At 36.6% G+C, this 12,705-nt stretch overlaps 1 protein-coding gene and 1 non-coding gene across 6 annotated transcripts; both read right to left on the minus strand.

The window, feature by feature from the left end:
- Positions 1-209: 209 nt before the first annotated feature.
- Positions 210-11,954, minus strand: LOC149180360 (protein CORTICAL MICROTUBULE DISORDERING 2-like). 5 transcript variants are annotated; one of them, XM_089416077.1, is made up of 5 exons: positions 11,596-11,954; positions 10,688-10,779; positions 10,349-10,519; positions 9,112-10,186; positions 210-882 (listed from the first exon to the last, which is right to left on the minus strand). In XM_089416077.1, exon 4 carries the CDS (start codon positions 10,120-10,122, stop codon positions 9,349-9,351), a length of 774 nt encoding a protein of 257 aa, XP_089272203.1. In that variant the 5' UTR covers positions 10,123-10,186; positions 10,349-10,519; positions 10,688-10,779; positions 11,596-11,954; the 3' UTR covers positions 210-882; positions 9,112-9,348. The 5 variants fall into 5 exon arrangements, with proteins under 5 accessions (XP_089272203.1, XP_089272202.1, XP_089272200.1 ...); XM_089416076.1 differs by having other exon boundaries at positions 9,112-10,519; XM_089416074.1 differs by lacking the exons at positions 10,349-10,519; positions 11,596-11,954 and having other exon boundaries at positions 10,688-11,585.
- TRNAD-GUC (transfer RNA aspartic acid (anticodon GUC)) lies at positions 11,889-11,960 on the minus strand. The gene has a single exon. It is a non-coding gene; the product is annotated as a tRNA-Asp (tRNA).
- Between the last annotated feature and the right edge of the window lie 745 nt (positions 11,961-12,705).

Raw genomic sequence — 12,705 nt, forward strand, 5'->3', positions numbered from 1 at the left:
TGTGTTCATTGATGCACGACCATCCCCACACCCACATTGTCCCTGCTGTGCAGGACCATTAAAGAATCCAGCCGACAAATTTATGCAAAGATTTAAGAAGCGTCTAGACATGTCTATGGTGCGTTGTCTCCTTGATGCCATATGCTCCAGCTCCAGCCATAAGATAACTTAACAGATTTTGAAATCGTTGATCGACACCCGATGCAAAATATAGTGGTTGTGTGCATTCCAAATCTCCTAGAAGGTAAACAACGGAATGAAGGTTTGAGTCCCTACCCCGGAGGCACCCCATCTCAAGCATGTTCAATGGACAGAAATACTTTGAAATTTAACCTGCAAGACGACAAAACGACAAAATCATAGACCAGATATGTAATTCAATATTGTAGTGTATGAATAGATGAGTTACCGTTTCATTACCCCCGCCACACAGGACACAATACTCGGGGGTCCAAGAAAACAACGTTTGCACAAATTGTCCCATGTCAGTAAGCGGTTTCTCCATTCCAACCAGCAACCAGCATAAAAGGATGACCTTTAAAGGTGCGGGTAATCTCTAGATCGACAAAAATCATGGGCGTGGTGCATATTCTTTATTCTTGTGCATGATGTGCTGATAGAAATCCGCTACTACCACCATGTCATTTTTAAGACTGCCCTCCCATGTAAGGGTGTGCCCACTCGGATGTCGACATAGATCCGCGCCCCTAATTCTATTTATGTATGAATGCCATGCATGTGCCGACTTCCCCATCAATGGAAGTTGTTCAGCCTCCCTTCAAGTCGGGTGTACCCATTTCCAACTGTTGATCACCTGTTCCAAGAAGAATAAACCCCGTTGGTGCAGTGCCTCCAAAATGTCCTCCGGGAGTCTAAAATTGTCTGATAAACCAACAAACCGGTCCTCCGGGAATCTAAAATTGTCTGATAAACCAACAAACCGGTTTTTCCCAATAATAATCTTATTTCCTCTCTCAAATGACCATCTGATATGCTGAAGTAAACTAACATTTGCACGAGATGTTGCAAAGGAAATACCGTAAGGCATAAATTGAAGAACAATCGCAACATGGGAATGGACAAATCTAAATAAGATGCAGAGATGTAGCAGAAATGAAATTCTAAAGCTGTATAAACTAAAATTGATTTAAGGTGCCTAAGACTATATTTTTTATTAATTATTGAATTGATATTTCTTCCTTTAAGCTATTTGACAGAAGCTTCATTTGTGCTTCTGCAAATCACCTAAATTTAATCACTGACTCAATGCTTATTAATTTTCCCTAAAAAGTCTTTGGAACCTAAACAAAGTAATACATGCGATTTTGCACAGTTGGCAAAGCAAATTAGCCGATTGGACTTTCTATTTCTATTAATTTTTTTTTGCTAGAATACATGCCTGATAATCCCCACTTTGCACTTAACGATTAATGGCTCACATGATTAATGGTACCATGTACTATGAATCTAATATTTTTATGCACTTATAATTAAGGGAACAAACAAGATCCAAAGAATGTATACCACAGGGAACAATAAACAGTCTATTTGATAATCCTTGTTAGGCTCATCAAAAACAACATTATTGCTCCTTAAATTCTTTACAGTCAATACAAATATTGTACAACACAAGGTTCATGTGGTTGTCAATCAAGCAAATGTTCTAATCGAGAATGCCAGATCTCCTTGCTAAAGCACGAAGATTGTCTTGAACAAGAGCATTAGCTCTTTCTTGAGATTTATGTTGAGCAGACTCTGCTTCATCAACACCAGGTTGATGGTCTTCTCGGAGCTTACGACAACAAATGAGACAGAGATCATAACAACAATTTGGGCAGCTTCTATGGTAATCAACAATAGATGTTGTACAGTTGTTACTGCAAAACTTAGCAAACATGTTGGATTAATATGTTAGATAACCAGCATAATTCAGGTTCTCTAAAGAAGTTCTTATTAAACAAAATATAAATTCACATCATGATCAAAATAGGTGCATATTATGTAAGTATGATGTAGTTTCGTAGAACAAATCTTCCACAGTAGCCTCAAGAAAGGATGCAAATTGGCGTTGGACTATTTGTCTTGGATAAACTTAAACTGTGCATCCAAATTCACTCATTTCAAGGGATAGTTGAAAGCATAGACATTGCCAACTCATAGAAGCTGACTCAGATTTGTAAGTGCAAATATTTGTAGTTGTTTGCAACAACTCTCCGGACTTACCCTCAAAATTATGCCAAGCGTTTAACCCTAAAAATGTGCCAAGAATTCTCACAAATCTACCTTCCAAATGTCCTTAAGAGGATTCAAAATAAACCCATCGTTTCTGCCCTAGTGGGTGTTTGGTTAGGACATCACTGTTAAGCCTTAAATTCTTTTATTAGCTTCAGGAATTAGGCTCCAAATGCTTACTTCAGCCAACTACCTTAGCCTAATCGAATGGTTGAACACTCTGCAATCGTCTAACGTATAATCCAACCACATAGATGGATGACAGGTGGTCTAGAAAGAAGCTTTTCTAAGCTCTCACATCCTCCAATGATTTTCTACAATATCAACTTTGACTTTTCATGTGTTCCTACTCGGTTTGAGATAGTCTGTGTACAGTTCTCTTGGCCCCTTCTCTCCTTTACCAATTATATTTAAGAACCTATGCTCCCTTGTAGAAGATACCCATCTAATTCTCACAGATTTTGAGAGAGGAGTTAGCCACTGGAGTTTGTTTTCTGCTTTACAGTTAGGATGGTGCTGCAATGGAGTAGGATTGTTGGTACCTTTGGCGTCATTCTTCTGCTTGCTTTTCATGTACAGGTAATCCAATTAGTAAACTTCAACAGCGTCTTTTTCTTTTTTCATTTTCTCGTTTCCGATCTTCAGAACTGGAGTTTCATGATGAGCTGATATGAGTATTTGTTTTTGGTGAAATTGGTTAGCAAGGCAAAGGAATCCAAGAGCACACTGTGTTGATTTATGGACTTGGGCATGGAGCATGGTGTTGGTATAAAATTATTACTCTGCTTAAGCAGAAGGGGCACAAAGTGACTGCTTTGGATCTCACCTCCAATGGGATAAACAGGGCAGCCCCTACAAATGGAATCAATTCAATTACACACTATGCAAAGCCACTACTATATTATATCATCAACCTCGGGAATGATTAGAAGGTAAATGGATTCTCTGGAACTTAACAATAATTGGTAGGATCGACAACAATAATTGTATAACTACTAGATCAAAGCTGATGACAGATGACATGACTAAGGATGTCCCATGCAAGTTATGAATGTTACATGTTTTCAGGATGCCTCTCATTATTATTCATAATAAGCATTTCTATAAAAGTTATGGCCTTCTAAGAGATGGCAAAGATCAGGGATTAGTCATGGGTAGAATTTGGGAAAATTCTCAAATCTGGCGGATATGGGTGAGGCTAATATCCCATGTAATATCCTGTTGAATAAAACACTCAGAACTGCCTTCTCTTACAGATGTGAAATAGGCAAGGCATATTTTAGCACATGTCAAGGCAGCCAAAAATTCCATCTATACGTTACGGGAGTTTGAAAATTGAGTTCACCCATCAAGGTGAAAGACTTAATTGTTCATCCTGGTTGATCAAACACAATTGCCACAACTCAAGATGTTAGATATTTCATATTTTGATGCTCCAGATTCTTAGATTTGTAATAGTTCTCTTTATTATAGCCTTCACAAGTTCTTCTCTCCTATTACAAAAACACATTAACGAAAAAAAGTGGTAAGGGAAAAACGTATTCCTGAAATTCTGGTATTGGCTAACTCTAATAAAGCGTTGACAGAAATCTGGATGAAAACAATGTGTTTAGTCTATGTCGTTGTAACACTCAATCTGCATTCAGAATTATAAGAAAAGTTGTGCATGTCAAATTGTTTTAATGGTTTTCTTTCCTCATTATCGTGTTTATCTAAAACTATATTTATATTCTTAATCCAAGTAGTGCACTGTACTCATTCTTAGCCTAAATAGTATTAGATTAGTTAGCCTTTAAAATGTATGGCAGGTGACTCTTGTAGGTCACAGCTTGGGTGGATGCCCATTGTCTTATCCGCTGGAGATGTATCCAACCAAGATCTCCAAGACAGTTTTTGTGTTTGCATTTACTCCTAGCAACAATCAGAGCTTCCTTAGCTCTGCTAACCCAAAGGTGCGTTGTCGATTTTCAAATCATTCAAATCTTTATGCAAATTGTGTCTTTGAATAGTCAAAACTTTGTCAAAAGAATATTTTACTTTCCATAGTTTGTGTTATCAAGTGATTGTTTGTTTGAGCATTTTAAACTTTTAAATATGGAATTTTTTGTTACCAAAATTGCCATGCTAGTTGTTGAAACCACTTCCACGAAACATCATTTATGTTTTCATTGGAAAAGCTTACATTGTGCTTGAAAAGGTTTCTATTTCCATTGAAGAAATCCAGTGACATTATATTTGTACTCTATTTCGGATTGAAAAGACTCAAAGCATTATTTTTAAAGGACTGTGAATAACAAGCGTATATAGATATAGGAGGGAATAAAGTAATTCTTCTCCTTCTTCACCCACAAAAGTAATTTCTATTCGTATTTGCATGATGCCAGTGTCCAAAATATTTTTAGTATTTAACAAAATGGTTTTGCTTCCATCAACAATGATGCACATAAAGCGCTATAAGGAAATCTCCCATGTAATATCCGGTTGAATAAAAGACTCAAAACTGCCTTCTCTTACAGATGTGAAGCAGGCAAGGCATATTTTAATGCATGTCAGGGCAGCCAAAAATTCCATGTGTATGTTACGGGAGTTTGAAAATTGAGTTTACCCATCAAGGCCAAAGACTTGATCATTCATCCCGATTGATCAAACACAATGCCACAACTCAAGATGTTAGATATTTCATATTTTGATGCTCTAAATTCTTAGATTTGTAATAATTCTCTTTATTATAGCCTTGATAGGTTCTGCTCTCTCCTATTACAAAAACCCATTAACAAAAAAAAAATGGTAAGAGAAACGTATTCCTGAAATTCTGGTATTGGCAAACTCTAATAAAGCGTTGATAGAAATCTGGAAGCAAAAAATATGTTTAGTCTATGCCATTGTTAACACTCAATCTGCGTTCAGAATTATAAGAAAATCTGTGCATGTCAAATTGTTTTAATGGTTTTCTTTCCTCATTATAGCGTTTATCCGATACTATATTTCTATTCTTAATCCAAGTAGTGCACTGTGCTCATTCCTAGCCTAAATAGTATTGGATTAGTTAGCCTTTAAACGTGGGAAGGAGAATGCTTTTAAAATGCTAAAAAATGCTACCTAAAAGTCACATACCTTTATGCTATTATGAGTAACCATTGGCAATGCTGATGCATAAAATCTTTCTTTTGCCTTTTTTGCCTGGTCACAAGCCAACCATCTCAAGCATTCATTCTCAAAGACCATCTCGATCCAATGTATAGAAAATTTGTATTCATTTTAAAGATCTTCTCTACTCCTGTTTCTTATCGTTCGTGCAAGCTATGTTGAATCTCAATGGTTTGTGTACGTTTTGTCATATAGATTCTGACAATATTCAAAATTTCTAGCTCTTAGCATGGTTAATTGCTACTGCCCTCTGAGCACGAGATCCAAATGCATAATAGATATTCAATATATTTTCTCATTGGATTTCCCTTCGAGCATGAGATCCTAATGAATAATACATATTCAATACATTCTCTCATTGGATTTCTCTCCAAGCATGAGATCCAAAGGATAGCCAACGACACACCAATTCTAAGATAGTGTGGGGATGGGACTTGTGACCAATGCCTTCACTTCCCTTTTAGCCATGGGTAGAATTTGGGAACATTCTCAAATCTGGAGCATGAGATCCTAATGAATAATACATATTCAATACATTCTCTCATTGGATTTCTCTCCAAGCATGAGATCCAAAGGATAGCCAACGACACACCAATTCTAAGATAGTGTGGGGATGGGACTTGTGACCAATGCCTTCACTTCCCTTTTAGCCGTGGGTAGAATTTGGGAACATTCTCAAATCTGGCGGATATGGGTGAGGCTAAACAAGTAACTTCACTCCGATCTATCAATTTTTCAAATATTCTTGAAATTCCTAATTAAATTCAGTTCAACTCCAACATAAATCCCATTTTATTGTTAAATTCCTATGTTACCCCTTTTATTGTTAAATTCCTATGTTATACTGTGGAGGTCTTCAAGTAGCATTTCTGTTCTCTGGTTACACTGAGGTGTTATTGGATTGGAATAACCAACCCTTCAAGGTCAGGCTTGGGGATTGACATGGGCTAAAAGGGTTTATACTTACCACTTAGAAGACTTGGGATAGATGACCTTAGAGAAGACATTTTAGACCTGGTTCATGTGATTGTAATTATAATTGAAACCTTTTGTTATACATTAATTAACTTTTGGAGAGCACTGAGCTTCATCATGCTCTCATTCTTGATTTTCTTATGACCTTTGAAGGGCATTGACTTCTTTGCATAAAATGTATGGCAGGTGACTCTTGTAGGTCACAGCTTGGATGGATGCCCATTGTCTTATGTGATGGAGATGTATCCAACCAAGATCTACAAGACAATTTTCGTGTCTGCATTTACTCGTAGCAACAACCATAGCTTCCTTAGCTCTGCTAACCCAAAGGTGTGTTGCCGATTTTCAAATCATTCAAATATTTATGCAAATTGTGTCTTTGAACAGTCAAAAAATTGTCAAAAGAATATTTTACTTTCCGTAGTTTGTGTTATCAAGTGATTTATTGTTTGAGCATTTTAAGCTTTTAAATATGGATTTTGTTGTTACCAAAATTGCCATGCTAGTTGTTGAGACCACTTCCATGAAACATCATTTACGTTTTCATTGGAAAAGCTTACATTGTGCTTGAAAAAGTTTCTATTTCCATTGAAGAAATCCAGTGACATTATATTTGTACTCTGTTTACATTGAAAAAACTCAAAGAATTATTTTTAAAGGACTCTGAATAACAAGGGTATACATATGTAGGAGGGAATCAAGTAATTCTTCTCCTTCTCCACCCACAAAAGGAATTTCTACTCATATTTGCATAATGCTAGTGTCCAAAATATTTTTACTATATAGCAAAATGGTTTTGCTTCCATCAACAATGATGCACAGAAAGCGCTATAAGGAAATCTCCCATGTAATATACGGTTGAATAAAACACTCAAAACTGCCTTCTCTTAGAGATGTGAAGTAGGCAAGGCATATTTTAGCACATGTCAGGGCAGCCAAAAATTCCATCTGTATGTTATGGGAGTTTGAAAATTGAGTTCACCCATCAAGGCGAAAGACTTAATTGTTCGTCCTGATTGTTCAAACACAATTGCCACAGCTCAAGGTGTTAGATAGTTCATATTTTGATGAACCAAATTCTTAGATTTGTGATAATTCTCATTATTATAGCCTTCAAAGGTTCTACTCTCTCCTATTACAAAAACCCATTAACGAAAAAAAATGGTAAGAGAAAAACGCATTCCTGAAATTTTGGTATTGGTTAACTCTAATAAAGCATTGATAGAAATCTGGAAGCAAACAATATGTTTAGTCTATGCCATTGTAAGTTTGTAACACTCATTCTGCTTTCATAATTATAAGAAAAGTTGTGCATGTCAATTTTTTTTAATGGTTTGCTTTCCTCATTATAGTGTTTATCCGAGACTATACTTCTATTCTTAATCCAAGTAGTGCATTGTGCTCATTCTTAGCCTAAATAGTATTGGATTAGTTACCCTTTAAATGTATGGCAAGTGACTCTTGTAGGTCACAGCTCGGGTGGATGTCCATTGTCTTATGTGATGGAGATGTATCCAATCAAGATCTCCAAGACAATTTTCGTGTCTTCATTTACTCCTAGCAACAATCATAGCTTCCTTAGCTCTGCTAACCCAAAGGTGTGTTGCCAATTTTCAAATCATTCAAATCTTTATGCAAACTGTGTCTTTGAACAGTCAAAACTTCGTCAAAATAATATTTTACTTTCCATAGTCTATGTTACCAAGTGATTGTTTGTTTGAGCATTTTAAGCTTTTAAATATGGATTTTGTTGTTACCAAAATTGCCATGCTAGTTGTTGAGAACACTTCCACGAAACATCATTTATGTTTTCATTGGAAAAGCTTACATTGTACTTGAAAAGTTTTTTATCTCCATTGAAGAAATCCACTGACATTATATTTGTACTCTGTTTCGATTGAAAAAACTCAAAGCATTATTTTTAAAGGACTGTGAATAACAAGGGTATATAGATATAGGAGGGAATCAAGTAATTCTTCCCCTTCTCCACCCACAAAAGGAATTTCTACTCATATTTGCATGATGCCAGTGTCCAAAATATTTTTACTATTTAACAAAATGGTTTTGCTTCCATCAACAATGATGCATAGAAAGCGCTATAAGGAAATCTCCCATGTAATATCCGGTCGAATAAAACACTCGGAACTTTCTCTTACAGATGTGAAGCAGGCAAGGCATATTTTAGCACATGTCAGGGCAGCCAAAAATTCCATCTGTATGTTACGGGAGTTTGAAAATTGAGTTCACCCATCAAGGTGAAAGACTTAATTGTTCATCCTGATTGATCAAACACAATTGCCAAAGCTCAAGATGTTAGATATTTGATATTTTGATGCTCCAAATTCTTAGATTTGTAATAATTCTCTTTCTTATAGCCTTCACAAGTTCTGCTCTCTCCTATTACAAAAACCCATTAATGAAAAAAATTGGTAAGAGAAAAACGTATTCCTGAAAGTCTGGTATTGGCTAACTCTAATAAAGTGTTGATAGAAATATGGAAGCAAACAATATGTTTCGTCTATGCTGTTGTAACATTCAATCTGTGTTCAGAATTATAAGAAAAGTTTTGCATGTCAAATTGTTTTAATGGTTTTCTTGCCTCATTATAGTGTTTATCCGAGACTATATTTCTATTATTAATCCAAGTAGTGCACTGTGCTCATTCTTATCCTAAATAGTATTGGATTAGTTAGCCTTTAAACCTGGAAAGGAGAATACTTTTAAAATGCTAAAAAATGCTACCTAAAAGTCACATACCTTTATGCTATTATCAGTAACCATTGGCAATGCTGATGCATAAACTCTTTCTTTTTCCTTTTTTCCCTGGTCACAAGCCAACTGTCTCAAGCATTCATTCTCAAAGACCATCTCAATCCAATGTATAGAAAATTTGTATTCATTTTAAAGATCTGCTCTACTCCTGTTTCTGATCGTTCCTGCAAGATACGTTGAATCTCCGTGGTTTGTGTATGTTTTGTCATATAGATTATGACATTATTTCATAATTTCTTCAAGTTTTGGAGGGGATGAAAATTGAATCCTAAAAAGCCATTTATGAACCCTATGGGAATCTCCTTGACTTTTCCCAGCATCTTCCGAGGACCTGACAATTCTTGAACCTTTGTCAAAGGCCTTCTCCAAGAACCCTGTAAACCAGTTTTCAGGTTCGATTTTAACCTGCTTTGCAAGTGCTATTATGTGGAACAAGTTGTTCTTTTTCTTTGAGTCAGGCACATTAACAGGCTGTCGTTCTGTGGGGACTGGTTGTTTCCCGTGAAACCTTTGGTCTGAGATTTCTGTCGATCTCAATTTATTTGAACCCAAATTTAGATTGTGATTATTTTCTGATATTAGGTTGTCATCATTTTCGTTACATTCTGCCAATGTCCTTGATAAAATTTTATTAGAACAGGACATAGATTGACCTAATGGTCTTTTAGCAGATATAGAAGGAATTGAACCTCGAGTGAAAAGACCTCCTAATGAGCCTTTGTTAGCATCTTCAGATGCCCTACCCAGACAGCTTTTCACCGTTCTCAACGTTGATTCTTCCGCAGCTGTATGGTGTTTTAACTCAGGGTTAACAGGGCAGTTCTTCATATCACTTGACAAGGTTGTTTCTATCCATGCCGCAGCAGAAGCCCACATCCCTGAGTAGTCCGACATTTTTTCTTTGACATCTGAAGCCTCGCCTCTATCAATAGGCATACTTTTAGTCCACGATTTCATATCGACAACGAACTTAGATACCCGCCCGTGTAAATCCATGAAACTTTCTATAGAAGTTTCAGGAGCTTCGGGTTTTGCTGAAGAACAGAGTTCAGCAAGGTTCCTGAATCCGGGACAAAGAACTTTTAGTGAACCTCTGTGCAAAACATTTTTACAAGGATAAAATAAAGTTTACAACACTCATAAAAATGACAAGAGTAATACAAGATCCAAGTATCCTGAACAAAACCCAGATGACATAACAATTAAAGGATCAGAAAATTACAATATATCATTGCTCCTTGCAAACTAAAAGATAGAAAAAAGACCCTATCTGAGCTCTGACGGACCAACCCGGTAAGACCTTGTAGTCAGGACCTTACCGCCTTTCAGGACCGACCTGGTCTGACCTTACAGTCAGAATCTGACCAACTTCGTACAGTCTTTTCAGGATAAGCTGAATCCAGATGAATTAAATTAAATAACAAACTAATTTAGGAATCTCGGCGAAATTGTCCAATTCTCTAAGCTACAGCACTGAAAAAGACCATCTAAAAGAACCCGTTTCATTAATCTACACAAAAAATTTAAAAAATTCACATCTTTTCACTATCAATATACTGACCTCACAATCTGAGCCATTGTTTCCGTCGCAGAGGCTAGCTGCAATGCTTCCAATGCATCCAGGTAAGCTTCGTCCCGCCTCTGCAAAGCTTCCTGTGCATTTTTCATTTATTAGTCATCAAGGTTTCTCAAACCCTCTGTGCATCCAACGAAAAACCATGAGCAGACTAATCATGTATAAAAGGACTTGAGACATTCAGTATGCGTCCAACAAAACCCACAACTAATATCAAGGAAACCTTAAGGTATCCAACAAGAATTGGTGATGAGCACCTTTCACTCATACATAACGGCTTTGCAAGCCCTCGTTGTACCAAACAAGAATTCATGACAAGACTAATCATCCATAAAGGACTTAAGACATCCAGTTGAACTTTCTCTGTTACCAATAGACCCTACAAGCATACATACCTCCAACAAACCCCACAACTGATATCAATGTTTGACAAAACCTCATTGTACCCAGCAAGATTCGCTGAGCACACCATTCATTCATAAAGGGAATTACACACTCAATATAACTTTGAATGTTACCAAATAATCCCTCAAATGACACGTCCAACAATCCCATGATGAAAATAAGCTTTTTTTTCCAGATCAACCCTTAAATGAGACCTCCAACAAAGCCTAGACGAAAGTAAAATTTATAACAGATAAAACATCAGATGAAACTTCAAACAAACCCAAGAAAAAAATTATAAATAAATCCTCGAACGACATCACCGATAAATCCCGTGATTAAAATATTTTTTTCCAACTAAACTCTCGAATTGATCTCAAATAAAACCCAAAACTAAAATAGTTTTTGTCGAAAAAACATCCTCAAATGATATCAGCGACAAACCCCAGAATTAATTTTTCCCTGTATTGCTGCGGAGGCCCTTTTTCGATTTTAGGAAGCTTTCTTACCAGGTAAAATCTTTTTAAGACTCTCACTCACAGCTTGCACAGCTGAGACAGGTCATACAGAATAAAATATGTCTATAAAGAATTTAAACCTCGGCGAGGAATATTATCCCCTCCGCAAATAACGGTGGAAACAATCCATCTTACGCCATCAACCTACACACGGTTTTTAGAATCCGCCAAAATGGTCATGTATTCACATCTACAAATTTACTTCACCTCAGATGACACAGCCTCAAAAGGTTCTCGGAGCCACAGGAAGGAAGAACAGATGGCTCCTCCAAACCTGTAACACCCGCCGTTGCCGGGGATCGAACCCGGGTCACCCGCGTGACAGGCGGGAATACTTACCACTATACTACAACGACAGCTGATATTCTTCCTGATGAATAATTTTTAACGTAGCTAACTGAAAGATAAAACAGAGAAGACCAGTATGATTATAAATATATTTTCTTCGACTACAGAAAAATCATCAGTAAATACAGTTCAAAACTTCAATCAACCTCTTGCACCTGGCGGGAATCGAACCCGGCTCTGTATCGTGGCAGGGTACTATTCTATCAGTAGACCACTGATGCGAAGATATAGATCGGGATTATTATACCATAATACTGATCAGTTTTGTAGTAGACTGATGCTAAATGACATTGATAGAGGATATTGACGAGCAATATCCCCTATTATTGTCATTCATTGACGTGATCAGATTGAGGTAACAATGGGCTGTAGCCTACAATTCAAATCGATCTGCTGCCCAATCTTTTCTTACTGAAATACTTTGCTTGCTTCAATATCACTTGCACACACAAAGAAACCTCCATTGCAACACTTGATCCAATGCATATATATTCCTACAAAAATCATGAATTTGGGTGACTGTATGATAACATGTCATAGTCTGCAGACAACCCATTAATCTATGGCAATAATCCATAATCTAGAGTCTGCAGACAACCCATTAATCTATGGCAATCATTCATAATCTAGAGGAATTTACTAAATTGCAAAAGGTGTATCATCGGATCATAATGAGAAGTTTGAATCCCCTTAAATGCTTAGACAAAACAATAGATAGCTATGCTTCATCGTTCCATCATGATTATAGACTTT

The sequence above is a fragment of the Pinus tabuliformis genome, chromosome 3_2 (assembly GCF_031772625.1).
Source record: "Pinus tabuliformis cultivar Carrire ecotype Pingquan chromosome 3_2, CPIR1, whole genome shotgun sequence".
NCBI lineage: Eukaryota > Viridiplantae > Streptophyta > Pinopsida > Pinales > Pinaceae > Pinus > Pinus tabuliformis.